Source organism: Myotis lucifugus, unplaced genomic scaffold (assembly GCF_000147115.1).
Source record: "Myotis lucifugus unplaced genomic scaffold, Myoluc2.0 scaffold_238, whole genome shotgun sequence".
Taxonomy (NCBI): Eukaryota; Metazoa; Chordata; class Mammalia; order Chiroptera; family Vespertilionidae; genus Myotis; species Myotis lucifugus.
This window is the reverse complement of record NW_005871286.1, coordinates 1,838,497-1,866,424: the sequence shown is the minus strand read 5'-3', so window position 1 is coordinate 1,866,424 and position 27,928 is coordinate 1,838,497. Positions and strand designations below refer to the sequence as shown.

Sequence of the window (27,928 nt, the reverse complement as noted above, 5' to 3'; positions counted from 1 at the left end):
TAATTCATTTGTAACTATCGTATTGTTTCTGAGTACATTTTGTACTTCCACATATTTGGAAGGTCTGTAGGATGAAAATTCCTAGGAAAAAAAATAAATGAAGACATGACATTCTTAGAAATATAGAAGTGTTTAATTAAAGGCACAAAAGCAAAAGTTTCTCCAAACTGCCACTCCCTTCCAAGTAAATAAAAAATTGCAGGCTATGACCAAAATGTGCCCAGAGTTTCATTCCTGCCTAGAGAGTTCTTTGACTTCGTCCCCTTATGGCTATTTGCCCTTCACAATGCCTTCTTGTCAGTTCTAGAGAGCCTTCAAATGGATAGAGGAAGCAACAAGCATATAGCCTCCAAGCAGAAGAGAGTTAATACAACATCTTTTAGAAATGCGAATACACCGCTAGGCATACTCAGCCAAACATCCTTCAGGAATTGAAGCATTTTTGATGCAGTTGACCTTTAAATAAGATGGGGACAAGGTAGAAAGGCAGCTCTTTTCTGTAACTCTAGCCTCACCAAGGGGTTCCAGAAAAAGAAATACATTTTTTAAGCATGGATTTTGATGCAGATAGATCCTCAATTCAGGTTGGGAATGTGTGAACATCTATCTCCCTGTAGGTTATGAAAATAAAACACCAATGTCCACGAAGTCTGAAAGAGGTAATCTCTGACTAGTTCTCTATTATTGACATTTTGAAACCAATGCTAATCTTTTAGTAGATAAACATTTAAGAAGTATTAAAGCAAAGCTTATTTATTACAAAGGAAAAATAGGCTAGTGGGTGGACTCTTTTGGAAGACTCTTGAATTGGTCAGAGCTTGTAGTTGCAAGGGACAAAAAACCACCTCAAATTAGCTTGGGGAAAATGGGTATATATTATATGGAGACTGAGGCTTCTAAGGGAAGAGTGAAATGATGGTCAAAAAGGCAAGGGGTATACATAGCTGGGGCTTATCATCTCTGATCTCTGTGTAGCTTGGCCAACAAGCTTCATTCTCTTCTTTCTCCTCCACATGGGAGGAGCATGTCATATATAGCTACCTGAGTTTCACTTCTTGGGGATTTCTGTACCAGAGAAGGCTGGCTGGTTTTTTCCAATTCTGGCTTGAAAAATACCCAGGAAGAACTCTGATTGGCCTGGCTCAGATCAGATGTCCAATCACAGTGACAATGTAAGCACGTGGTGCCTCTAATTGTAAGAAGTGATGGGTGTCAGTAGAAGAACCATGCCATAAGAAGGGGCAGAATGGATTCCAAATGCCCACCCAAATTATTGTTTCAAGTGTATATATATTTTTTCTTTTTTAAAAAATATACTTTTATTGATTTCAGAGAGGAAGGGAGAGATAGAACCATCAATGATGAGAGAGAATCATTGATTGGCTGCCTCCTGCACGCCTCCTATTGGGGATCAAGCCCACAACCTAGGCATGTGCCCTTGACCAGAATCGAACCTGGGACCCTTCAGTCTGCAGGCTGATGCAGGCCAATGCTCTATCCACTGAGCAAAACCAGGTAGGGCTCAACTGTATATTTTGATTTGTAAAGTTGTAATGGAGCGGTATTCTATTTTTAGAGAAGAAAATCATGTCAATCATGCTAATTTCACCACCTTCTGGAATTTGCAAAGATATTCATCTGAGCTACCATTAGCTTCATTGTGCATTTGCAGGCTAATGAGGTTATTTCAAACTCTGTATTATTTATTGTAGTGGGCATCTGAGTAATGTTGCTAGCCCAGCATTTAGTCCTTCTGTTTCAGGTGACAAAACCTACATTTTATTTTGGGAGATCAGTACCTTCTCTGTTCTCAAAGCATGTGATTTCCATAGTTGTATGATGAACTTGTCCCAGTGACATGTTCATGAACCAGCTCTGTCTGGCCAATGGACTTCCACATTCCCCTGGCAAGTTATGGTCCAAGGACAGACTGCCCTACTTTTTTAGGGCTTTTCTGGAACAGTTGAAAAACAATCTGGGAATGCTTTTGAAGCAGCTGGTCACATATTGGGAAGACCTAGATGAGAGTAATGGAAAAAGAGAGGACAAAGCAGAGTTGAGAGATGGAAATTCCTAATAACAGGGTTAAAAGTCCCGCCGTGTCCAAACTGGGCAGTTAGGTGAGATAGGACAATTTTTCTCCTTCCCTTCGGCCCCTCAGTTTTGGTTACAGCCTGTTTGATTTGGATTTCTGTACCTTGCATCCAATGTGAAAACTGGAATTGTCTTCATGAGCTGAAATATAATTCCTCATTAGCTCTCCTGCTCCAGTTCCTCATGATCCAGATACATATTGCTGCATCACAAATCACCACAAAACTTAGTGGTGTGAGGCCATAGCAATCATCTATCCCTCGTGGTTTCTGTGGGTCAGGAATGTGGGAAGCATTTAGCTTGGTGGTTCTCGCTTGGAGTCTCAATGCAGCTACATTCAGACAGTGGCTGGAACTGGCATGGAGGGGAGGAGACAGGGCTGGAGCAACTGGAGCTGGAAAGGGAGCTCTCTTTTTGTAGGAGTCTCAGTAGCTGTGTGTGCACTGCTTGGGCTTCCTCACAGCATGGCACTCAGAGCACCCGGACTGCTTACATGGCCCAGAGTGGGTGTTCCGGAGCACTGGGTAGAAGTTAATCGCCTTCTATGGCGTAGCTTTGAAAGACACACAGTGTCATTTCCACTACACGCTGGTCAATTGGTCAAGAAGGTTGGCCCAGAATCAAGGGGAGGGGATGTAAACCCCACCTCTCATTGGAGACTTGTCAACGAATTTGCAGACATTGTTTAATACTACCACATGTTATAAGCAATTCCTGAACTGTGAGAAGGTACTAGGATCAGAATGATGTATTTAAGTAGACTTAGTTTCATGAAGGCATACCTTATTTGATACTTTTGGAAGATGAGTTGACGTTTTCAGGTTATTAAGTCAAGTTGCTATCAAGTCTAGTCTGTACATATTAAAAATCAAATCAAGACTTGTCATGATGTTTTGGGCTTCAGAATTCCATTTTTCTCTTGTTGAGCATTTCCCATTTTAATATGAATATCATTGAAAAGTATTTAGATTTGCATTAGTTCTCTACTTCACAATTACTTATATATTGATTTAGTACTAAGATGTTTTATTTAATACTTGGTACCTCAATCAATGTAGCTTCCAGAAGTGCTTAATTGTCTTCTAGTATCCAGTTTAAGGAATTAAGAGTATTTATTTATGGACCCTATATGGGTGTGGATTTGTAAAACTCAACCTGGGTTGTGGTCTTATCACTTTGCCTCTCTGATGAGTATAGAAATCCTCTTTTATACTACCTAGTACCAGGGAGTCAAAAACAGAATGAAACTCTTTTCAACTTTCTCTCAAGTGGAGGAACTCTAATAGATCTTGAACTTTTTTTTTTCTGTTTCAGAATGTAACAAGTAATCCATTGGAATAAAACCAGCAGTTGAGTAACTCATGCAAAGGTAATTTAGAGCACAAATTAAATCTGTCAGAGTGGTATTAGATTTGCAAAAGCTCATAAATAACAAATGAAAGGTCACAGAGCTGTGAAAATGAGAATGTACTTGTTCATAAAGAGAGCTGTAGTCAGGAGAGGAATCTTCAGTGCATATTCAAATAGCAGCACATAAAATGGAAATCAATGCAACAGCCTTTCTAAATGTCTAGAGCAGTCCAAAGGCACAGTGGATTCCAGGGATAAGCATCAAAGTTCTAGAAAAGACCCCTCATATTATCAGAGCATGTCCAGCATCGTATTGATGAGGTTTAGAGAGTAAAGTTCCACCAACTATTGAGAATATATACAGAAAAGGTACAGCCCCTTCAGCAGGGCCTGTATTCAGTAATAGGCTCATTGTGAATGCATGTCACTCATTTTTCACTTTTCAGTTCCTAGAAAATACTAATAGAGTGGGTAGTGATTCATGATTTACTGCAGGGATGTAAGCCGTTGGTGATATTAATAATCAGTCATGTCTGTCCAGTTTTTCTCATGGAAAAGAGCAGTGGGAAACCTAGCCCTGGCTACTGCACAATACACAATGTTCTTTCACTCTGAATTGTATGCAGATCCTTCTTTTTAGTGCTTGACTTTTATAAGGGAGCAAAAGCTTTATAAAAAGTAATGTATGGGCTTCATCAAAATTAAAAATTTTTGTGTGCCAAAGGACACCATCAAGAATGTGAAAGGTCAACCAGAAGAATGGGAGAGAAGATTTGCAAATCATGTATCTGAAAAGGGTACAGAGGCCAGAATATAGAAAGAATTCTTACAACTCAACAATAAAAGGATAATATCTCAATTAAAAAATGGGCAAAGAATCTGAATAGACATTACTCCAAAGAAAATATACAAATGGCCAGTAAGCACATGAAGGGATGACCAGCACCATTAGTTACTTGGGAAATGCAAATTAAAACCACAATGAGATACCACGTCATATTCACTAAGATGGATATAATTTTTTTTTAGTTAAAATAAGTGTTGGTAAAGATGGAGAAATTGGAGCACTGAGATGGGAATGTAAAATGGTGCAGCTACTGTGAAAGACTGGCAGTTCTTCAAAAAAATTAAACATAGAGTCACCATAAGACTCAACAATTCCACTCTTAAGTATATAGCCCAGAAAATTGAAAATATATGTCTCCACAAAAACATGTACATGAATGTTAATAACAGTTTTATTCACAATAACCCCAAAGTGTAAACCACCCAGATGTCTATCAACCAATCAATAGATAAGTACATGTATATCAATACAATGAAATATAATTCAGCCATAAATATAATTCATTCTATAACATGGATGAACCTTAAAAACATTATGCTAAGTGAAAGAAGCCAGACACAGACGGCTATGTGTTTTATGATTCCATTTACATGAAATGTTCCCAACAGGCAAATCCATAGAGACAGAAAGTAGATTAGTGGTTGCCAGAGAGTAGGGAGAGGATGGAATTGGGAGTGACTGCTAATGGGTGCCACATTTTATTTTGGAGGCGATGGGAATGTTCTGGATTAGGTGATGGTTGCACAATATTATGAATATACCCCAAACACTGAACTGTATTATTTTAAAATGGTGAATTTTACATCAGTAAAAATGTATACAATAAAAATAACACACCCTAAAAAAAAGGCAAGGATATTTACAAAGATTAATAACACATTCAAATGTAAGGGAGTGAACCTTGATCAATGGGGAACAAGAGACAGGAAGCAACCTGGCAGATAAATCCTTCCTCCTTTCTCCTTTCTCCTTCCATGGACTCTACTGATGTGCAGGTCTTCCTTGCAGTCCTGTCTCTATGTGGCCTGTGACTGTGAACAGCATGAGATTAGGACCTAGGATTAGGATCACATTGTTTTATGTTGTTCACTTTCATATTCTCCCCAGCCCACCTCTCTCTCCCTCCCACATTCCTTCCTTCCCTTTATCCTCAATTTCCTGGGCTTGCTCCTCCCAGATAAAGTCTGAGCACCTGTACTCCTGGCCCTAGATTCTGCTTCGAGGGGCACCTGGGCTAAGACGCTAAGGGAAGGGCCTAGTAGAAGAGGGAAGGAGAGGACAGTCTGTGAAGTGCGGGTTCTATTACTGGAGAAGAGGCAGGGACATTTTTGAGGTTATGTTCATGGCTATAGGTAAAAGCTGACTTTCCTTTGTAGAGTAAAGAGTGAAATTATTCTGTCAAACTCATTCTCTGAGAAGCACTGTATTTTAAACAACTGTTTTCCTCTTTATAAAAACAAGGCATACTCATTGAAATGTTCTAAGCATGTGAAATTGAACACAAAGAATGACATTAAACATATGCAAACTGAGCAAAAGGAACATTATCCAAAATCCTACGCCATTTTGGTGTCTGTCCTTTCAGTCTCTTTTCTATTCAAACATAAACCTAGAAATACTTTTTTTTTCTAAAGAAAGAATAATTTCCTGAATAAAATGTGTTGTGATAATAGTGACTCAATTACTTTAAGACTTTGGAAATTCTCCATTAAACAAATAAAATTCATGGTTTAAAAAAGTAGTTGAGCCCTGGCCAATTTGGCTTAGTGGTTAGAAGGTGGGCCTACAGACTGAAGGATTGTGGGCTCGATTCCCAGTCCTGGTCAGGGCACATGTGCAGGAGGCAACCAGTTGATGTGTCTCTCTCACATTGATGTTTCTCTCTTTCTCTCTCTCTCTCTCTCTCTCTCTCTCTCCCCACCCTCTCTCTTTTTCTGTTTCTCTTTCTCTCTCCCTTTCACTCCCTCTAAAAATCAATGGAAAAAATATCTTTAGGTGAGGAAAAAAAAAAAAGTAGTTGAAGCTCCCAAATTTGAAAACTTGTTGCTAAACAATTCAGGCCTGAAGAATTAAGCTTGCCCTTTCCTATAGCAAGTAGAGCTGATCTCTTTTAATGAATGAAATGACTGCTTTAGCTTAGCCCATGATCCTTCTCCATGAGTACCATGTGTGAGCGTGTGCACACGGCACACAGGGAGACTGGAGCCTTGGAAGGGTTGCAAGGAAATGTGCTCCTCACCTGTGCTCTCTCAACATCTTTTATACAAGTAAATCCAACCAAAGCAGATATGTAAGGATCATGGGCCGGAACAAAGGCCTGGGAGGTAGCCGGGGTGAGGTGTGGGGGAGAGTGTAGAAGGGCAGCACCCACCTGTTTGCTTCATTGATGAGGGATGGCAGGAAGTCACTTGGGTCTACGTGAGCCTCAGCATATTAAAATCCTGGTGGCAGGGGGTAGCCTCCCTTTCTCTTCCACTGGCCTCGTCCCTTCCTGGCTGGCATTGGGGCAGATGTCAGGATGGATCGTTATTTGTCATACCTAGTAGTTTTGGGAATTATGTTTTTTTCTAATTTAAGGGAAGAGAGCTTTGTATGGAACCACAGTTAATGGTTCAATTCACGTAGAAAAGTATATTGACTGAATTTGAAGAAAACAATAATAGTAAAAATGTTAGAAAATATTACATGGAATTTACTGTGTAACAGGTGCTATTTTTAGTGCTTTACGTGTGGTAACTCATTTTTTTCTTTATTGATTAAGGTATTACATATGTGTCCTTATCCCCCCAATGTCCCTCACCCCCCACTCATGCCCTCACCCCCTTGGTGCCTGTGTCCTGTGGTAACTCATTTAATTCTCATGTTGAAGATGAGAAAACTGAGGCATGGAGTGGTTAAGTAACTGGCTCAAGGTTGCACAGCCGGAAAATGTTGGAGTAAGGTTTCAATCCGGGCATTTAGGTTTTCACGTCTGTACGTTACTCATGTATAGCCAAACATGCTGCAAAAGGAAGGCTCATGGCTGGGTAGCCAGGCAGCAGAGGTTGCAATAAGGTAAATTTCAGATGACATTAAGTAATGCATAACTCTTAGTGAAAGTACTATGCAGAGGGAGATTTTTAAATCAATAATCAGAAGGAATACTGTGGTTAAAAAATGCTCTAATAAAAATGTGACACTTGCAATGTTTGATATATTGAAGCACTGGTGTGGACATTCAGTTTCACATTAAAAAGAACTTAGGTTGGCAACTAGTTGATATTCAATGTTAAATGATATCAAAATAAAACCAGGTAGCTCTCCTCACCCTGGGCCTGCTACAGACAGTGAGGAGGGGGTGTGGATGTGCAGGGTGCTCTCCATGGGACGCTGTGCGGATGTGTTCCTCAAGTAGCCTCACCTGACCAGGTGGATGGACCATGAACCACCACTGCATTTATTCAGGAGGAGACAATGTTTCTCTCTGTCACTCAGTGAGGGGAGGATATCATTGATATTTGTTTCCTCATCATATTGTTCAACTAAGTGGCTAGCACGGGGCCTGGCACTCACATTTATTAAGGGAGTGGGCAGCCCCGTCTCTTCCTGAACACAAATTTGCGTGGGGAGCCAAACTGTAAACATGCCGTGAGCATGAAATTGGCCCGGCTGGCATCACCAAACTGCTACAGGGTGGTAAGAGCTCTACTCTTATTTTTCTAACAAATTGTCTATTTCTTAAAACAAAAGAACACACCAATCCATCTGGAGTTAATTTTAGTGTATTGTGCATTATTTGATTTCAGTTCATCTTTTTCACAGTATTTAATCAAGTTATCATAATGCTTGCCATTTAATATTTTTCTCTTCTGTAATTTTGAAAAATTGCTTATATTATGGAAATAGTTGGATCTATTTCTGAGCTCCTTGGAGTGTTCCATTCTCTGTATTCATTTTTATACTTTTTATTCTTCTGCCTTGATTAATATTACTCTGTAGTATATTCTAATATCTGATTAGTTCATATTGATTTTCTCAATTAAATTTGTTTTGTAATACATTTACTCTTGGTCTAATTTTAGAATTATTTTGTTATGCTATCTTGTTTCTTTTTTTAGTTTATGATATTTATTGGTATGACATTGGTTAATAAGGTCATATAGGTTTCTTGTTATGCTATTTTAAAAAGCTCATTGAACATTGGTATCAACATTTGTAAGCAAAATGTCCGAATCATGTGTTTTTTAGCATGTTAAAAGTAAAGTGACTTTCTAACTTGACCACTTGCATGGGCAATAGGATGCTGGTAGTTGGAAAATAGAAGGTGATTATAGGAAAGCAATAAGTTGGCAAGTGAATAGCACATATAAATTGAGATATACACTGAGTAGCCAGATTATTATGACCACCTGACGTTTGTAGGCAAATTAGCTATAATTTCACGCTGAAGTTGCTAGAGGGCCAGACCATTATAAATAGGGAAGCAGGTTGTTTACCATGACAGTAGAAGTGATTTGTTTCTGAAGATATGGGTAAACAATGCGATTTAACAGCCTTTGAACATGGGACATATATTATTATGAGTGGCCAGATTATTATGACCACCTGACGTTGTAGGCAAATTAGCCATACACTGCATCGTATGGGATATGAAAGCCGAAGGCCTGTTCGAACACCTTTGCTGTCTGCAGTTACCAAGATAAAATGTCTCCAATTCACACAGGAACACAAGGATTGGACAGTCGAGTAATGGAAAAAAGTCATGTGGTCCGATGAATCACGTTTCCAGTTGCATCATGCAGATGGCAGAGTGAGAATTTGGCAGAAACAGCATGAAAGCATGCACCCCACATGCATGAGTACAGCCCTTCAAGCTGGTGGGGGCAGTGTTATGGTTTGGGGCATGTTTTCCTGGCATGATTTGGGCCCTTTAATTCGTGTGGAATGACGTCTGAATAGCACAACATACCTAAGTATCGTTGCTGATCAAGTTCATCCTATCACGTTGATGGCGTATCCCAATGGAGATGGCTTCTTCCAACAAGACAATGCGCCATGCCATGGTGCTCGTATTGTGCAGGAGTGGTTTCAAGAACATGAGGGAGACTTTACCTTGCTTAGGTGGCCCCCACAATCACCAGATCTCAATCCAATTGAGCATTTGTGGGATGAAGTTAAAAGAGCCATCAGGCAGCTGGTGCCACAACCATCAAATCTCACAGAACTGGGCAGTGCTATTCATCAGGCATGGTGTCAGATTCCTCACATCACCTTTCAACATCTCGTGGAGTCAATGCCAAGAATTGCCGCAGTATTGAAGGCAAAAGGTGGCCCAACGAAGTACTGCTGGGGTGGTCATAATAATCTGGCCACTCACGTTCAAATATATCCCACGTTCAAAGGCTGTTAAATTGCGTTGTTTACCCATATCTTCAGAAAAAATTCACTTATACTGTCATGGTAAACAAACTGCTTCCCTATTTATAATGGTTTGGCTTTCTAGCAACTTCAGCGCGAAATTATAGCTAATTTGCCTACAAACGTCAGGTGGTCATAATAATCTGGCCACTCAGGATATAGCTACATCTAAGTAAGCTGGACAATTCAACCCTAGTAGAAGGTTTTCCTGTCCCCAGTTTTAATTGAAAAGGACAGAATCAGAATACTGTAGAGGACAGAATGATGATTGCTTACAGCTACAGTGATACCTTGATCTTATTTCAGCAGTTTTTGTGTACACACAACAAAATAATCTTTGGAAGAACACAGTATCACCTAGTGTTTAAAAATATGGACTCAATGATCAGACTGCCTGGATCTGAATCACCTCCTCTATTTACTGGACTTTGATTTACTGCAAATGGATTATAATAGTAATTAGCATATGTGTATATGTATATATGACGTCATATATCTATATAAATATAGATATAGATGTATAGATATATAGATATATATTATCCAAAAAATGTATGCACACTTTGAATAGTTATAAAGGCAGTATTTATTAAAATACATTTCATTTTCAAAATTGAGCTATCAGCTGTTAATATGTGTTTACATTTTTTGGGACGCCCTGTACCGGCATATGACTTCAACAGCACCTAGCCAATGATGCTACTTATGTTAAGGGGATTTGGAGCTAGAAAGGCAGTTTTTGGTTTGGAAGAGGCCCATTTGCGTACATTTCTTTATTCCCCAGATCTGAAAGTCTACCCTGTGCAGGTTTGCACGGGCACCGTGACCCAGTAAGGCTGTACTCCCGTCCTTGGCCTGCACCATTATCAGGGAAACGCTTCTGAGCTTTTGTACCTGACTTATTTATTGTTGCATTCTGGCAGCCATCCCCTGGCCTCCTGGCAAAAAATAGCTGGATTTCATTAAAATTCAATCTCTCTTGATAGCATCTCTGCTGGATATTAGAGGGGACTGCTACCAGTGGAGCTTGAGCGACCTGATTCAGAAGAGATTTGGGCCGGAATTTTCTAAGTGCTCTAAAATTACCGTTTATAAAGTTTCTCTCTGCGTCTGCCCACTTCCTTGTGCCCTGGGCTCCCTGCTCTCCTGATGCTCTGCTCCCAACACAAAACCTCGGCCAAGTCCTGTGGCTTTTTCGAGTTGGACACTGAGATGATTCTTGCTTCATATTTCAGGTGCCAGTGCTCTCCCGTGGTCCCGAGTCCCCGCTCCAGGGCGCCCTGTATGAGTGACGCCTGGGCCTGCCATGGAGCCTGGCCCTGCCCTGGCCTGGCTCCTGCTGCTGAGCCTGCTGGCTGATTGTCTGAAAGCTGCACAGTCCCGAGACTTCACAGTGAAAGACATTATCTACCTCCACCCTTCAAGTAAGACTCTGTTCTCTTTGCTGCGGAAATGTCACTCGACTGCAAATAAGACTTGAGTTAAAAAATGGCGGGGAGCCCTGGCCAGTTTAGCTCAGTGGATAAGGCTTCAGCCAGCAGGCTGGAGGGTCCCGGTTTTGATTCCAGTCAAGGGCATGAGCCTTGGTTATAGGCTTGACCCCAGGTCCTGGTTGGGGTGCGTGCAGGAGGCAACCGATTGATATGTCTCTATCACATTGATGTTTCTTTCTCTCTGAATCTCCCCCTCCCTTCCACTCTCTCTAAAAATCGATGGAAAAATATCCTCAGGTGAGGATTAACAAATAATAATAATAATAAAATAAAAATAAAAATGGCTGGGAGAAGGCAGTACAGGGAAAACCTCTGATGATTTAATTGGGGGGTGCAGTGCTACCAAAGATGCCGTGGGTTTTATCCTCACCTTTTTCTAGCATGTTTGTTTTTTTATTTTAAGGCAAATTATCAGGCTCGTTTTCTCTGTCCCCTGCACCTTCGCTCTGATTCCGAACACCCTTCCCTTTGACTCATGCCAGCCAGTTATCAAAGTGAAATCCGTGTCCCAGGAGGGATGTGTTTGTAAAAGATCAGTCCTTTGTAGGGAAGATAATAGCCGGTCCTGTCTGTGCATCTCATTCTCAGTTTCAATGTAATTATCTTCCACAGCTTCCTGTTTCCTCTCCCTTTCGGTTTCCTGTGTGTAAGACTTATCTAGAGAGTGCATCATAATGCAGATGCACGGTCCCTTCCCTGGAGTGTCTGATCGCGTATCTGGCTGGGGCTGTACTGTGGTTTCTGGCTTTTAGCAAGAATATCAGGTGCCTCTGCTGCTGATATTCTAAGGATCACACAGCACTTGCACCTCCTCTCTTAGTTGGATCTTCTCTGTATTGTCCCTGTGGTGGTGAGAGCTGCGTATATTGTGTATGTTTTGACCTTCAGCATTTGCCCTGAGGTACATTCCTCTTATGAAATAGTCTGTTCCACCTATATCTTTTTGTGTATCCTGTGTGTCAGAACTGTGATAGGCATGAAAGACATAAAGGCAAATAAAGCATAGTCCTTGCTTTTGAGGATCTTAGAATCTACACAGTGGAGGCCACTCCTCGGACTCCTTTAATATCATCAGCCAGCTGCTCTACTAAACTGCATGGTCTGGTCTGGATGAGAGGTAGGCCGTCCAGTCACCTGCCCATGGGTCAGCAACTAGCTCAGCTGCTTCGTAGACTTCTGACTTGAAATAAACACCTCCACTTTGTGACGATTAAATCTAAGAATGCATACAAAGCATTTAGCACTGAATGTAGTAAGTGCTTAATAAATGTTAGGGAAATCTTTTAAAATGTTAATTTTCACATTTCTAAAGTGGATAAAATAATCCATACCCTGTCACATTGCTTTGTGAACTTAACATTGTAAATAACATCTGTAAAATGCTGGGCACATATATATTAGGCAATGGGAGACCTGTAAATTATGATGTTGCTATAATTGGCTTAGAGGGTAAACTGGGGATGCTGAAAATACGTTGCTCTAATTTTTAAATTCCAAATATGCCTTTGGCAAGCAGCAAAGAGTTTCTTTAGTTTTATTGCTACTGTCTCTCATCAGTAGAGTCCATTGCCTACTGTGAATTGTATGGGAAGCTTATCTGGATGCTTGTTTTGCAGGGCTGTTTATTTTAGTAAAATCTGTGAAAAGAAGGTGTTTTGAAAACTGCTCTGTTTTCTAGGATTGCATTTGTTCTTTTCTCCAGTCATACTTTTTTTTTAATTAAACTTGGTGAACAAAAACCTAGATTTCAGTCTCTTAGGTTTGAGTGCCAGAATTCTCAGCCTCTGGGCGGTTCTCTGTCCACTTCAGTGACAGTCTCAGAAGTCACTGGGCCACAAAGCAGGTCCACACCTGGCTTTCTCTGAGGCCGATTGTACTCAGGGTGGGGAGGAAAATCGAGGGGGTTGGATTTAGGTGAACACAAACAAACAAACAAACACACATCCCGCTTCTGCCTCAGTGGTATCGTGGGTCCTGTCTGATTGTGTGGGCCCCTATTTCAAAGTCAATTTCAAAATGGGATCTTTGCAGGATGACCTATGTTAATTAAATAGAGCCATAGCTTAATTAAAAAGAACTCACCATATAGAAATAATTGGTAGGTTTTTCTGATACAATTTTTAAAGATAGAGGATAGAAGAAGCCGTTTCTAAGCTAGATTGTATGTAGACAGGTCACCAGCAGGTCTGGGCTCAGCTCTGTTGTGGAGTCTCTGTAACGGGTCCTGGAGGGTAAAGGTTCTTGCTAGGTTGAAGTTCCCATCCATGGGTCCTCCTTGGCTAGAATTCTGTTTACCCTCCCCATGTTAAAGCACAGTTAACTTCCCATTTCCGTGCACTAGGTCAGAGGTTTATGGTGTTTGTTTGCTTGTTTTTATACTTTTTTTAAATGGCCATCGTCCTCTGCCCTGCACAGCACCCACTAGACCAGCGGTTCTCAACCTGTGGGTCGAAACCCCTTTGGGGGTCAAACGACCCTTTCACAGGGGTCACCTAAGACCATCGGAAAACACATATATAATTACATATTGTTTTTGTGATTAATCACTATGCTTTAATCATGTTCAATTTGTAACAATGAAATTGGGGGTCACCACAACATGGGGAGCTGTATTAAAGGGTCGCGGCATTAGGAAGGTTGAGAACCACTGCACTAGACCATGCTTCGATGGAGTGATCTCTCTATGAATAAGCAGGTTTCTGTAGAACACAGACTAGAACACATACATGAGGGCAGTGTGGGATTATTTCGATCTGGAAGTATTAATATAATCGACTCACTATCTAGATGGAGGCACACACAGTTTTCTTGAGGTCAGTAAGTGAGCCAGAGTCCATTTCTGTTAGATACAGCTCAGAACCCACGAGGCAGAAATGCACTGATGCTGGAGACACACGTTTTCCACACCAGGCAAACATGAACTCATTTCTGCTGGGCCCGAACAGCCCTCAGAGATAATAAGTGGGTGGGACTGGAACCCGGGCCGGGAATCCTCAGCCTCTGTGACTAATCTCCTTTGCTCTCTGATTCCCTAATCTTTGAAGCTTCTAAGCCTTAAGAGAAATAAACTTTATGGCTTTCAAACTTGAGGCGCTGTCCTCAGTAACATTCTTTTCCATAATCTGTATTTTATTTTCTTTTTCATGTGAGAAATGACGAATTCCTTCCCAACTGCTGATTAAAGTACCAAAACCTAATAAATCCTTTAAAACTAAAGTTAGTGGTAAGAGAAATGAATAGGAGATGGCAGAATTTAACATCCAAATGGACTTCAACCTGTTCTTGGCCTCCCTCCCTTTCCTTGTAATAGCAATCTTTCCTGAGATTCTCACTTTTCCACTGGTTGCATATTCTGAGTCATTCCTGTGGACCAAAGCACTGAATCCCTGCAGGGGGTTTCTTATGCCAATATAGAGAACCAACTAATTTTTTTTTCATAATTCTGTACCGCATACGCCTTAGGGAGTAAGGACACTTTTTAGAAAGGCAGCACAAAATACATTTCTTTTAGAAATTTGTTTACGGTATTAAGATACTGACAACAATTGGTAGGCAAGTGGTCTGAGAGGTAGATCAATTTATTAGATTTCTAAAAATTTTGTGTTTGCTTCTAGTTTCCAAAAACAATGGGAATTAATTTGGTAAGAATTTTTAAAAAAAGGTTGGCTGCATTCCACAGAAGCATGCATTTTAAAACAAGATTCTCTTCTCACCACCGTTTTTGGTAACTGAAGGCCTTTGTCCAGGCAAAAGTTCCAAGAGGTGGAAACAAAGAGGAAATCTTTCCCGGTGCCTTACAAATGAATTATGGTCAGTTGAACTATAGCTGACCATGGGAGTTAATGGACAGATTATGTTACAGGAAGTAACTGGGCACTTTGGCGTTTCTTTTTTTTCTTTACAATCACCTTCTCTTGAGGGACCAAGGACTTATGCCCTGAACTACAGAGTACTAAGCTTATTAGCTCTGTGATCAAGAGCCAAATTAGATTCATTCACAGCTGGGGCCACAACAGTTTGAAACTCTACTTGCTCTGCAATGCTTTGAAGTAACAAAGAAAAAATAGAACATCTCTTAGGAATCTCTTTCCAGTCCTTTTATAAAAAAAAACTTATCAGATGCAGTATCAATTAGCAAGTTACTGGAGATAGTTGTTCAATTGTAGACCTATTTTTGACTGAATATTTCCAGAGGGAAGAATTTAACCATTGCTTGGTATTGTGCTATAATTATCAACTTAAAGCTGAGTCTGTCTGCAGAGATCTGTCACTGAAAAGGGTTTGGTTATTCACTGATCAGTACCGTCTGCTGAGATGTAAGTTCAAGTTCCCATAAGCAAATATTAGCATGTGGTTGTTGACAATGCACACAGATATGAAGTTGTAGATTTAAAAAGAAAACTTACTGAAAATGAGATTTTTTGGTTAATTGTCAGTGATACATGCTGATAAACACATTCAGAGATAAAGTGATTTGAAACAAAGCTTCATTATGCCACCTGAGTGTTTTAGTTTGTGTTCCTGTTTAAACTTTGATCTACTTTAAGTTAATTTCAGAGTTCAGTACTACTTGTATAAGAAATGACAGTATTTAATTAAACATGTCACTAGACTTGCAAAAGATAATTTTGAAGAATCTATTAAATAATCCCAAATTTGGAACACTATAGCTTATTAATGCTAAATTCTCTAAAAGTTTATGTGTAGAATGGTTGGAGTGTCAATCTCTGCTCAGAGTTCTTAATTTATCTCTTTGATGGGAAAGTTTCCAGGAAAATTAACCCAACATTCCAGCTCAAAGTTCTACTGGCTGTAGCAACATTCAGATAAAATTGGATTCTCTAGCGAGTTAATCATGCCAGCTAAAGTGCTATGGCTCTTTTCAGTCATGAACCTTGACCAATATGATCATTTTTTGAGAAATTCTATTCTTTGACAAACAGTTTACATCTGTTTTTCAAAACTCCTACTCTGATAATCTTACTTCAAAATTTAAAAACTACTTTAAACTTTTACTTTTTAAAAAATATGTTTTTATTTATTTCAGAGAGGGAGAGAGAGATAGAACCATCAATGATAAGAGAGAATCATTGATTGGCTGCTTCCACCACACCACCTACTGGGGATTGAGCCTACAATCAGGGCATGTACCCTGACCAGGAACATCCTAGTTCATAGATCAATGCTCAACCACTGAACAACACCAGCCAGCCTTAACTTCTTTCTTTTAAACATATTTATATATTAAATATTTTGAAGATGCTAGTGACTTTTTTAAATGAAATCAGGATGATTTACTAAACTATTTTGCATGTTTTTTTCTCATAACTTATAAAAATAAGCCAATAAAATGTCTATGAGAATATTTGAATGGCTTTGGAATATGAGAACCTGTTTGTTTTAAATTCTTCAGGCATGTACTTCGCTAAACTAGACTCTTTTAACTTAAATGTAACCCACCTGTCTAGGTAGTGGGATGTGCAGATATAAAACTTACTTGCATGTAGTTTTACAAAATAGTTTACTTCTTTTTTATTATAATTACTAGTAGCCCAGGGCACGAAATTCGTGCACATTAAAAGGGAATTAATTGTCCTAACCTGTTTGGCTCAGTGGATAGAGCATCGGCCTGTGGACTCAAGGGTCCCAGGTTTGATTCCGGTCAAGGGCATGTACCTTGGTTGCAGGCACATCCCCAGTGGGGAGTGTGCAGGAGGCGGCTGATCGATGTTTCTCTCTCATCGATGTTTCTAACTCTCTATCCCTCTCCCTTCTTTTCTGTAAAATCAATAAAATATACATTTTTTAAAAAGGGAATTAATTAACGGAGATATTTTAATATTGCTATTTGCCCTTTCTCTATAATAGAAGTGTGAGAGATGAAAGGGAATTAGTAAAATGTATATGAAAATAATATATAAATTTATTAGTAAATAAACAGCACCAAAAGGATATAACAACAACAGAGGCATGGTATAAAAACAACAAAAACATGATATGAAAACAACAAAAACATGATATGAAAACAACAAAAACATAATATAAAAACAACAGTGATGCAAACAATGACTGATAAAGTGATTAAACTTATTCTAATATCTCCCTGTATACCACATTAAGAGTGAAAAACACTTTCAGAGTGCTTGACTAATTTCCCTTGTGATGAAGTATTTAGAACTTTAACTGTAACGTCACATGTTCTTCAAACTCTAGAGAAAGCAACATATAACTGACCATGTGCGAAAACAGGTTCAGGTAGGAATATGCCTACTCTGTCTAGAGCAGCGGTTCTCAACCTGTGGGTCGTGACCCCTTTGGCAGTCGAACGACCCTTTCACAGGGGTTGCCTAAGACCATCCTGCATATCAGATATTTACATTATGATTCATAACAGTAACAACATTACAGTATGAAGTAGCAACGAAAATAATTTTATGGTAGGGGGTCACAATATGAGAAACTGTATTTAAAGGGCCAGAAGGTTGAGAACCACTGGCCTAGAGTTTGTCCTTGTGATTTATTAATAGTCATCACAAATGCTGGCATCACGGGAAACCGTCGTCGAATCAATTTAAATGGGAGGCCAGTGTCAGATGGGGACAAATTAATTCTTGGAATCAGAACAGCCTCTCCCTCTGCAGATCCTGTTAATACTTCAGCTTCAATAATGTTAGGTCGTAATCTTTTGATAATAAATCTGATACCATTACAAAGCCCCCATTTACTATTGAGATTTCTCAATAGCATGATGATTGCACCCACTTTCAATTTTAATTTATGACACGGCATTCTCGAAGGAGTAATACTATTAAGAAATTCGATGGGAAAATTTTCCTTTTCAGCATCATCTGTGGAATCAATGGAATCATCAGTCAAATATGTGTGAAAATCTCCATCAAGTATATCCAAAATTTCTTCATTTAATTTTTGAACATGCTCATTTTTTTGGACAAAGAATTGCACATTTAGATATATTTTTAATATTATCTATAGATATAGTATTTCCAAAGGTATCTTCAATAGTAGATCCATTACAAATCATTTCACTTCTACTCTCCACTCCGAGGGCGGATTCCTGCCTGAAACCTCGCCCTCCAGGAAACAGCTGGGGGAGGGCGCAGCCATTTCCAAGACGACCCCTGCAGGACTGACTTCCTTCCGGTTGGTCGTGGTTCTGGCCTTGATGTTACACCCAGGGTTTTTATATAAGTAGATACCTAGGGAGAGGATGACTCCTCCCAGTGAAATTTCCTCCTTGGGAATGAAGTGGTTGGATGGCTATGTCTAAGTGGTTTTCCATCCTCGTTTTCTAAGACAATCCATGTGCAAACTATCATTCTGTTGATGAATTTGAGTCATCAACTACTTGGAGGAACACAGAACTCTCACATGGGCCCATAAACAGGTCCAGGTACCTGCCTTTTTAAAAAGACAGTTTATTACTTTTGATCTTGCTATTTTCAGAGGCAGCTCTGTGAACTGTTGTAAGCAAGTGCAAGGATGGGCAGCTGTTCTAGGCAAGGTGAAAATCAAAGTTATATCTGGCCCATAATTCTGGCCTTAAGCGGCTGCCTCCTCCTTCATTTATTTTTGATAACATACTTAATTGGTTCCATGTGGGTAAAGCAATTTACCCTGAGATGATTATTTCCGCCAGTGGGATATGCAGGCTCAGGCATCTGCGAGAGAGAACAGTTGGCTTCTGCAGATGAAGTGTTTGAGTGTTTGCAGCTTTCAAAGAGGCCAGGTAATTCTACAAATTAAACACACACATTCACAAGTTCTGTTTATGAAAGGCAAAGCTCTACGCAGAAAGGCAAAGTAAGCAAATGATTAGAACTGAGCAGCAAGTAAAAGCACATCAGCAGATCGGACTGAGATAACCTAGCCTGATATTCCTTGTGCATCCTCATCCTTAAATGCTAACGAGGCGTGACTCTCATGGGACACCTCCCCCCACCCCAGCATAAATGCAAGGTAGAGAATACAAGTAACTGGAGGACAAAAGAAGCAACTCAGGGGTGAGGAGAGGAGGGGATGGAGAGGAGGGGCTTCAGGATAGAGCTGGGAGCCTAGAGTGCATCTGCATCCCCAGGGGCCCCCAGTGCTGCCCCAAGGACAGACGGACGGACGTTGGACCTGGGCCTGAGAGGCCCCCCAGGAGGGTCACCTCTGCATAGGCAGCAACTATTTTAGCTTTGGAGACGCCTTTCTTACCATCCCCAGGGATTCTTAATCATGTTGGGTCTGAGCAGATAGAAATATTACAAGGAACTAAAGAAATTGCCACCTTTGCAGGTACAAAATGGTCAAACATCAGGAAAGTTTTTATGATTGAACCTAATATTTATATGTACTTGTTGACCTGTCTACATAAGTTGGCACATAAAAGTAAGTCATTGGAAATTCAGAGTGCCTTTTGTAATTGAAAAATTTATTGAGATAATTGTAGATTAAGCAGTTGTAAGAAATAATATAGAAAGATTCCAGGTATACTTTACCCAGTTTCCCCCAATGGGAACATTTTGAAAAACTATAGACTAATATCACAGCCATTGATATTGATACACCTATCCACTGGTCTTATTCAGACTCCCCAGTTTTATTTGTGTACATTGTATGTGTGTGTGTGTGTGTGTGTGTGTGTGTGTGTGTGTTGAATTCTGCATAATTTTATCACATGTGTAGGTTTGTGTATTTACAACTAAGTCAAGATACTAAATAGTTTCAATAGCACATGATTCCTCTTGGCCTCACACCAAGCTCCCTCTAAACCTGTCCCTACCCTGGCAACCACTAATCTTTCCTCCATTTCTAAAATTTCCTCATTTTAAAATATTACATATAGTAAATGTTACATATAATATATAACATTTATGGGGATTGACTTTTTTCACTCAGCATAATTCCCTGGAAATTCATCCAAATTGATGAATGTATTAATAGTTCATTTTTATAGCTGACTGGTGTTCTATAGCATGGAGGTACCAGAGTTTAACCTTCGCCCATTGAAGGACATCTGGATTGATTCCAGGTTTTGTCTATTACAAATAAAGTTGCTGTGAATATTTGTGTACAGATTTTTGTGAGGATGTGTTTCCTTTTCTCAGAGAAATAGGACCAAGAGTGCAATTGCTGAGTCATATGTTACTTGCATGTTGACTTTTTAAAGAAACTGTCAAGATGTTTTGAGATGGAAAATATAAAATAAAATAAAATAGAAGGTGGGGTGGGAACTGGGTGGAGGGGAGCTATGAGGGAAAAAAAGAGGAGCAACTGTAATAATCTGAACAATAAAGATTTAATTTAAAAAATGCAAATTAAAAAAATAAAAATAAAAAATAAAATGTCAGCCACAAAAAAAATAAAAATAAAATAAAATAAATTTTAAAAACAAAATTTAAATTAAAAAAAGTGAAAATGTCTAACTTCACTATGCAGGATTCTGTTCTTAGTCTAAAACATTACTCTTTTCTCTTGATCCTTTTTGTAGCCACACCATATCCTGGTGGATTTAAGTGTTTCACCTGTGAAAAGGCAGCGGACAATTATGAGTGCAACCGGTGGGCTCCAGACATCTACTGTCCTCGAGGTAAGCTCTCAGTAGACAGATTGAGGTCCCAAGAGCTGACCAGGAGTGAACAGGCCTGTTTATCTTGATACATCTATAGAAGGAAGCATGCTCATAATCTCATTCGTTTCTCTTGTGTAAGGCTATTTCGACTGCTTATACTACACCCATAACTTATCATCAAAAACTCTCAGAGTCATAAACTGATCCATGGGGTTGCCTCTTTTCTCACAAAGCGTTGTTGGAGCTCCAGGGAAGGTGAGTGATGTTCGCCCCAGGCCCAGTCACATGCAGGACATGAAGAGAACAACCAGCCTCTAATCCACTCTTTGAAGCATTAGTCATTGCATAGTAACTTCCTTTATGCAAAGTATGAATCGATGTTCATATAAAGATTCCATTTATTGCATATCTTGCCGGAGGCTTTTATCCTGAGACTGCATGAAAGCGAGAATTCTAAATGTCATCGTTGCATAAATGAAAACCCTGAGCTTTTTAAACTGTTCAGTTCTCTTTGAAGGATGAGATGGATCCCCAATGGAAGCATGAAATTTTGACTCAAAGGCCCATTTCAAAATGAAGTAGATGCTTCATAATCATATTTCTTTTATCCTATTGAATTAAAAAGATGGTTATATTTGGCTACAGAGTCATGTTAATTGGCAAGTTTATTTTTGGAAGAAAGTATTCATTTGAAGGGGAGATGACAAGGACAGGGCATTTTATTGATAGATGTTTGAGCAATTAGTTCAGTGGGCTTTGCTGCTGATCGAATTTAGTTGTTAAAATGACTGAACACACCAACACCACATCTGCTATTTTTAACATAGGACAAGAGTTCTCGTGCTCACCCAGTGAAAGCACTCTGTTTCTCACGGAGCACTGGGCATTGGCCGAGCCTGGAAGCACCAATTAAGAGACAAGTGTCAGCTACCTAAACCAGTACTATTTAACCTATGGGTGCCCACCTAGACTGCCCAATAGGAACTCCTGTGAGTCTTTTCAAAATCACTGGAACCTGTGCCCTGTGGTCCTAACACTTGAGCATGACCATCATTCCCTGGAAGGCTTATTAAAACACTGGCCAGTAGCTTAGTTGGTTAGAGTGTCGTCTTGATATACCAAGGTTGCAGGTTTGATCCCCAGTCAGGGCACATACAAGAATAAACCAATGAAGGCATTAAAAAAATCAATGTTTCTCTCTCTGTCTCTATCTCCCTTCTTTTCTCTCTCTTTAAAATCAAACAATAAATAAAAATTTTTAAGGCATTAAGAATTAAAATAAAACAAATTTCTGGCCCTACCCCTGTTCTCCCTCCTTCCAAGTTTCTGACTCAGGAAGTCTTGGATGAGGCCTGAGAATTTGCATTTCTAAAGAGTACCAGCTGATGCAGAAGCTGCTGGGCTCCAGACCACACATTAAGCACCACAGTCTACACACACTGAGCCAGCATCCCCGCACAGAGTATTTAAATATCCCCGGGAATTCTAGTGGACAGTCAGGAGCAAGAACCACTGGGAGCTCCTCTCCCCACTAGTAAAAAGCGTAATGTAGTGTTGTCATCTCTAGATGCCTCTTGTTTACTTTGCACTAGAGATGCTAATGGGAAAGACCACAGGGAAGAGGAAAACATGGCGACACTAACGACTGGCTTAATCACAAGCCAGCTGTCCAGCCATCCGGGTGATCACAGAGGAGTCCTGCCTCACTGCCTTCTGCAGTCTCTTGCTCATTGCAGGCGGAGCCAGTGTTCTCTAACATCCCACCGCAGAAGGAGCACTTGAGTAGGCTGCCGAGGGTCCTGGCGAAGCCACTGCTTCTCAAACTGGGCAACACATTCCAATCACGGGGTAAATAAAAATACTGATGCCCAGGTCATTCCCAGAGGTGCACGTTTAAATGGTATAGAGTGTGCCTGAGCATCAGGAGTTTTACAAGCTCCCTGCGGTTCTCAGATGTAGTGCCCTGACTGGGGATCAAACCTGCAACCATGACACAGGACACAGGCCCTTGGGGGATTATGCAGCGAATGATAGGAATGGGGTTTCTTCTTTCAAGGAGCATGCAGTTTAGCTGGGGAGATAGGATCTGAACATCTGAGAACCACCAGTGACTCTGGACTCAAACAGGATGGTTTGCTTGTGTAGCCAATAACTTTTGGGTTGGTTCCTGTTGGGAAAAGCTGGCAGATTAGCTTTGGCCACAGTTGCCAGTGCTCAGTACTGCTGTACAGGACATGGGACAGTGCTTCTCTCATTATCGCCTTAGCAAAGATGAGGAGAAGAAAGGGAGGGACTGTGGACTGCGGCTTGCTCAGGCTTTGGGCTGTATTTCAGAGAAACCCAGCCCAAGGCTGATGGTGTACAAGTATATCCCTGTCACGAAGAGAAAAACAGGTGACTGGTGGCAATCTGCTCGAATTCCCCACAGGAAAAGACGAAGGTCCCTCTTTATATTTTCTTTTGAGGACAAAATCTATCCTTCCAAAATACAGATATCCAAAATATCATTGACACAATTTCTTCTCCCCCCCCCTTTTTTCCTACTTTTTTGTCTATTAATTTATAGGGGTAAATGGAAAGTGCCACCTTGAGGTTCATGACACAGGACACAGGCGCTTGGGGGATTATGCAGCGAAAGATAGGAATGGGGTTTCTTCTTTCAAGAAGCATGCAGTTTAGCTGGGGAGATAAGATCTGAACATCTCAAATGTCACAAATAGCAGGACAAAGGTGAGTGCCAAATGAAACATGGCATTAAATGCTGGGGAGTTAAAGGGGAGATTTGCTCTTTGGGGGCTGAGGTGGCGGGTGAGAATGTCATGGGCTCATCATGGGCTCGGAAGATGGGCAGTGGAGGGAGAAGGTGGAAGAGGACATGTCTTCTGGGAAGTCGCTCAGAGCAAAAGCATGGAGACCTGATGCCCCAAGTGAGCATTGTGGACAGGGAGAGAATTCAGCTGGGTATAGCAACTAGTTTATATCAGACAATAGTAGGAACAAGTAGGGGAGCCAGGTTATTTTCCTGGTACCTTAAACATTAGGTAAGGAATGGGTACTAAAGCCACACCCAGCTTACTTCTTTTTTTTATCCTCATCCGATTATATTTTTCTATTAATTTTTAGAGAGAGTGGAAGAGAGAGGGAAAGACAGAGAGAAACATCGATGTGAGAGAAACACATTGATTGATTGCCTCCCACATGCGCCCTAACCAGAGCCCGGGCCTGGGAGGAGCCTGCAACCAAGGTATGTGCCCTTGATTAGACTCAAACCCGGGACCCTTCAATCCACAGGCTGACGCTCTATCCACTGAGCTAAACTGGCCAGGGCACCAGCTTACTTCTTAACCAGCTCCACTGCCATAAACCATTTATCCTTTCCTCTGAGTTTTCTTCAAATTTTTCTACCAATGAAAATGCCATTGCTATTATTAGATTAAAATATAAAATGTGTCTAATCACTAGATATTATGGATTAACCCTAGATTTGTGTTGTTGTTTTTTTCCTGTTAATTATGAGTTTGTTTGAAGCAGCTACAGGACTACCAACAGGCTTAGTAAGGGCAGCTCAGTAGCTGCTATGAAAAAAGCATACCAGCTTTTTGCAGCATTCCTGTTGTTTGTTGGTTTATTTTATGGCGTGTCTAACTAGGTTTTAATTATTACATGATGTGAAAATAACTTGTTGAAAGTGAAAAAAAAGTGTATGTTACCATTTAATCTTATCTCTATGGGATAAGCCCACATCCCAAATTGCTTAGGGGAAAGCCTGAGTTTCAAGAACATGGAAAGCTAAACTCAGCCATGTGAATGCGTGTAGGACAGATTGGGTTTTAGCAGCTGAGGTAAAGCTTGCTTACTGATTCAGCAGACGGGTTGTGAAGCATCATTTGGTCAAATAAACATCAAGAAAGCCTTGCCCTGACTAGAATCACTGTGACAGGCAGTGGTGGCATCAGCCAGCCCCCTCCAGCCAACTCAGGCTCCCTGTCACTCCTAACTCTCCAAATGTGTGTTATATAAGCACTTCTTCCTCCGTCACTTCGTTATTGCCTCTGGCACTTACAGATTCCTGGTACCACACTCCCTCCCTAGACACGAGAACTTGAGACGCCCTTCATAACCAATCACATTCCCTCACTTCGCTAGCCTCCTGTTGAGTCTTTGGCCCCTGAGCACTTCCTTTGCAATAACCTCAATTTCATCAACTGCTCATTATAAATCTGTGCAGTTTCCTTGACTTTGTGAACTGGCATGGGAAAGGATCTTGAAATCATATCCTAGGAGGGACTAGTTGAAAAAACTGGTAAAGGAAAAACAGGCGTTGAATGTCATGCTCTCAGGTCCACATGTTCTCTTGCCTTGACTTTCTTCTGTGCTGTACCAGGTAAGATGAAAAGCTTCTTGAGAGAAAGGGACCATATAAGTGTTTAAGATTCTCTGGAATTAAATGTCAAGTAAAAACCATAACAATTTTTTAAAAGGCTAGTTCTGTGTAGGCTACCTAAGGCACTAGGATTTCATGTTCCTTTTTAATTATGAAGTGCAGATGTCTCCCTCCAAGGCAAATTCTTCATTTGGAGTTATTGCTGATATAAAATCAGACCGAGAGAAATCTTGAGATGGAGGGACATGTATCCTTTTGCTTCTAGCTTCTATGCTGCTCACTGTTGTGTGTTTTTTGTTGTTGTTGTTTTTTTGAAAGTGAAGAAAAACATGGGCATGTCCCTTAATGAGTCTTTCAATATCCATTATCTGGAATAAGCAGGAATATAAATATGATCCCGGCTCCACTGAAGACAGGCCCATGGTTACAGGTTTTTAGGAAAGAGTCTTTGTTGTTGACTTTTTCAGACAGAGCCAGGCTGAGACAAACAGCCTTTTTGTTTAACTTTACCCAAGGGTAGAATTTGTCTCTGGTACACTCAGAATGTAGCCCTTCAAGGTTTCTACCATTCCTCAGGGTCTCTATTTCAGCTCCAAACCCCAGGAGGACCCGGGGCCTTGCATCTTTTATAGTTTATATAGTAACACCCCCATCTCATCCCAGGTAGAGAAATCAGCATTGGTCCCTGGGATTTCTCTTACTTTCATTTGCACATTTACAGAAGCTATTGGTTATATGTTATTCAGCACACTTGCTGCTATGTAATGAGATGCTGTTCAGATGATCTCTCTTGTCATATCAGTAAATGGAAGTCTCAGACTTCCTCCTTTTTATAAAGTTAAGATTTTGATTAAAGTTTAACATACATACCAGAAAGTGAATAGATCACAAGTGCAGAGCAAAATGAACATGCTGTGTTTGCCACCCATGTTAAGCAATTGAACCCCAGAAGGCCACTGGAGTCCCTGGGTCATTAAACCACACCTCCCAAAGGTAACGCAATTGTGACTACTATCTTTGAGCTTTGTGTGAATGGAATCATACAGAACATACTCCTTTCTTTCCCACATTATATATGTGAAATGCATTCCTGTCTCATGAGCAGCAAAGTCATTTTTTCTCACAGATGTAGATCACTCTATGTATGTACCAAACTTCATCCATCCTACTGTTGATGGACATTTGGAGTGTTTCCAGGTTTGAATATGATGAGCATTCTTGCCCATGCCTTTTGGTATGCACCTGCGTCATTTCTGCTGGGCCTATCCCAGGAAGAGGGGTTCCTGGGTATGTAGCGTGTGTGCTGTGGCTATACTCGTTCCTGCCTAACAGTTTGCCAGGGCGGCTGTACCAATTTACGCTCTCCCAGCAGTGCCTGCAGGTGCCAGTTGCTGCACAGCCTTGCCAACATTCAGTATTGACAGAAACAGTAGAAGCTAGAAGTTAATGGAATGACATTTTAAAAGTGCTGAAAGTAAATAGCTGCCAACCTGGAATTCTAAACTGAGACTGTCAGCCTCGCTTCTCTGCATTTCCTTTTTCTTCTGGCTGCCCTGCTAGCTCTGGATTCCTACATGTGCCTCCCAATTGCCTTGAGACTGACAAAAGCTCTGCTCAGCTTTTCTGCCCCTTTGCAGAATTTTCTGCTTGGCTACTCAGCCTCTGTTCCCATGCAGGTGCCTCAAGGGGAGAACAGGTATAGAATGTCAGGCTCAACTCAATGTGTTCTTCATTTTACTGGTGCCTTACTCTTCAAATCCTATCTGCCTCGGTCCACTCCTATGCTTTCATGCAGATTTTGGGTGTTATTTTAATTTTATCCAGCTATTTTAATTTTACTCTGTTTTTGTTGTTAAGAAGGGACAGGTTAATTCATCTAAGCTGGCACTGTAATTTTCAGATTTATTCTTTAATTAGAATTTTTCAAGAAATTTTTAAACCAAATGTTCTACTATCAACCTTAAGATTTTTTTTCTTGTAATCTGAGAGCATCAAACTTACTCCAGTTCATAGCATTTACATCAGGTATTTTCTGCTAACACAGTTGTCTCAGATAGGAAGCATCCATTTGATGCTTTTGTCTTATAATTTTTATTTTAATTACTGACCACTGTAAAGTCCAGTTTCTCCAACTGTTGTTGAAAGTTCTACCCAATGCAATAAGACAAGAAAATGACATAAAAAGCATACAGATTGAAAATGAAGAAATAAAACGATTTCTTATCACACATCGCCTGACTTTTGAGGAGTTGTTGATATTTCTCCTTAGAAAATCAAGTCACTCTCAAGAACAGTATGGCATTTTCTTAAACAGTTACACATGCAACTGCCATATAACCAGTAATTCCATTTCTCCAATTTATCCCAGAGAATTGAAAACTTATGTTCACATTAAAACCTCTACACAAATGTTGATAGCAGCTTTATTAATAACTAGAGGCCCGGTGCACGAAATTCGTGCGCGGGGGGGGGGTGTCCCTCACCCCAGCCTGCACTCTCCAATCTGGGACCCCTCGAGGGATGTCCAACTGCCCGTTTAGGCCTGATCGATATTGGAATCGGGCCTAAACGGGCAGTCGAACATTTCTCTCACAATCCAGGACTGCTGGCTCCCAACCGCTCACCTGCCTGATTGCCCCTAACCCAGCCGTGGGCAAACTACGGCCCGCGGGCCGGATCCGGCCCATTTGAAATGAATAAAACTAAAAAAAAAAAAGACCGTATCCTTTTATGTAATGATGTTTACTTTGAATTTATATTAGTTCACACAAACACTCCATCCATGCTTT

The 27,928-nt window shown here is 40.4% G+C and overlaps 1 protein-coding gene across 4 annotated transcripts in view; it reads left to right on the top strand.

The window, feature by feature from the left end:
- The window catches only part of LYPD6 (LY6/PLAUR domain containing 6), a 115,755-nt gene that overhangs the window by 76,924 nt on the left and 10,903 nt on the right, over nucleotides 1-27,928 (top strand). For 2 of the 4 annotated variants that reach the window (XM_006098492.3, XM_023762222.1), the window contains exons 2-3: nucleotides 10,924-11,112; nucleotides 20,675-20,773. In XM_006098492.3, the coding sequence (XP_006098554.1) occupies nucleotides 10,995-11,112; nucleotides 20,675-20,773 (217 nt within the window). In that variant the 5' untranslated portion in view covers nucleotides 10,924-10,994. Of the gene's footprint in view, nucleotides 1-3,408; nucleotides 3,464-10,923; nucleotides 11,113-20,674; nucleotides 20,774-27,928 lie in introns of all 4 variants that reach the window. The other 2 variants (XM_014464111.2, XM_023762223.1) reach the window with 2 other exon arrangements.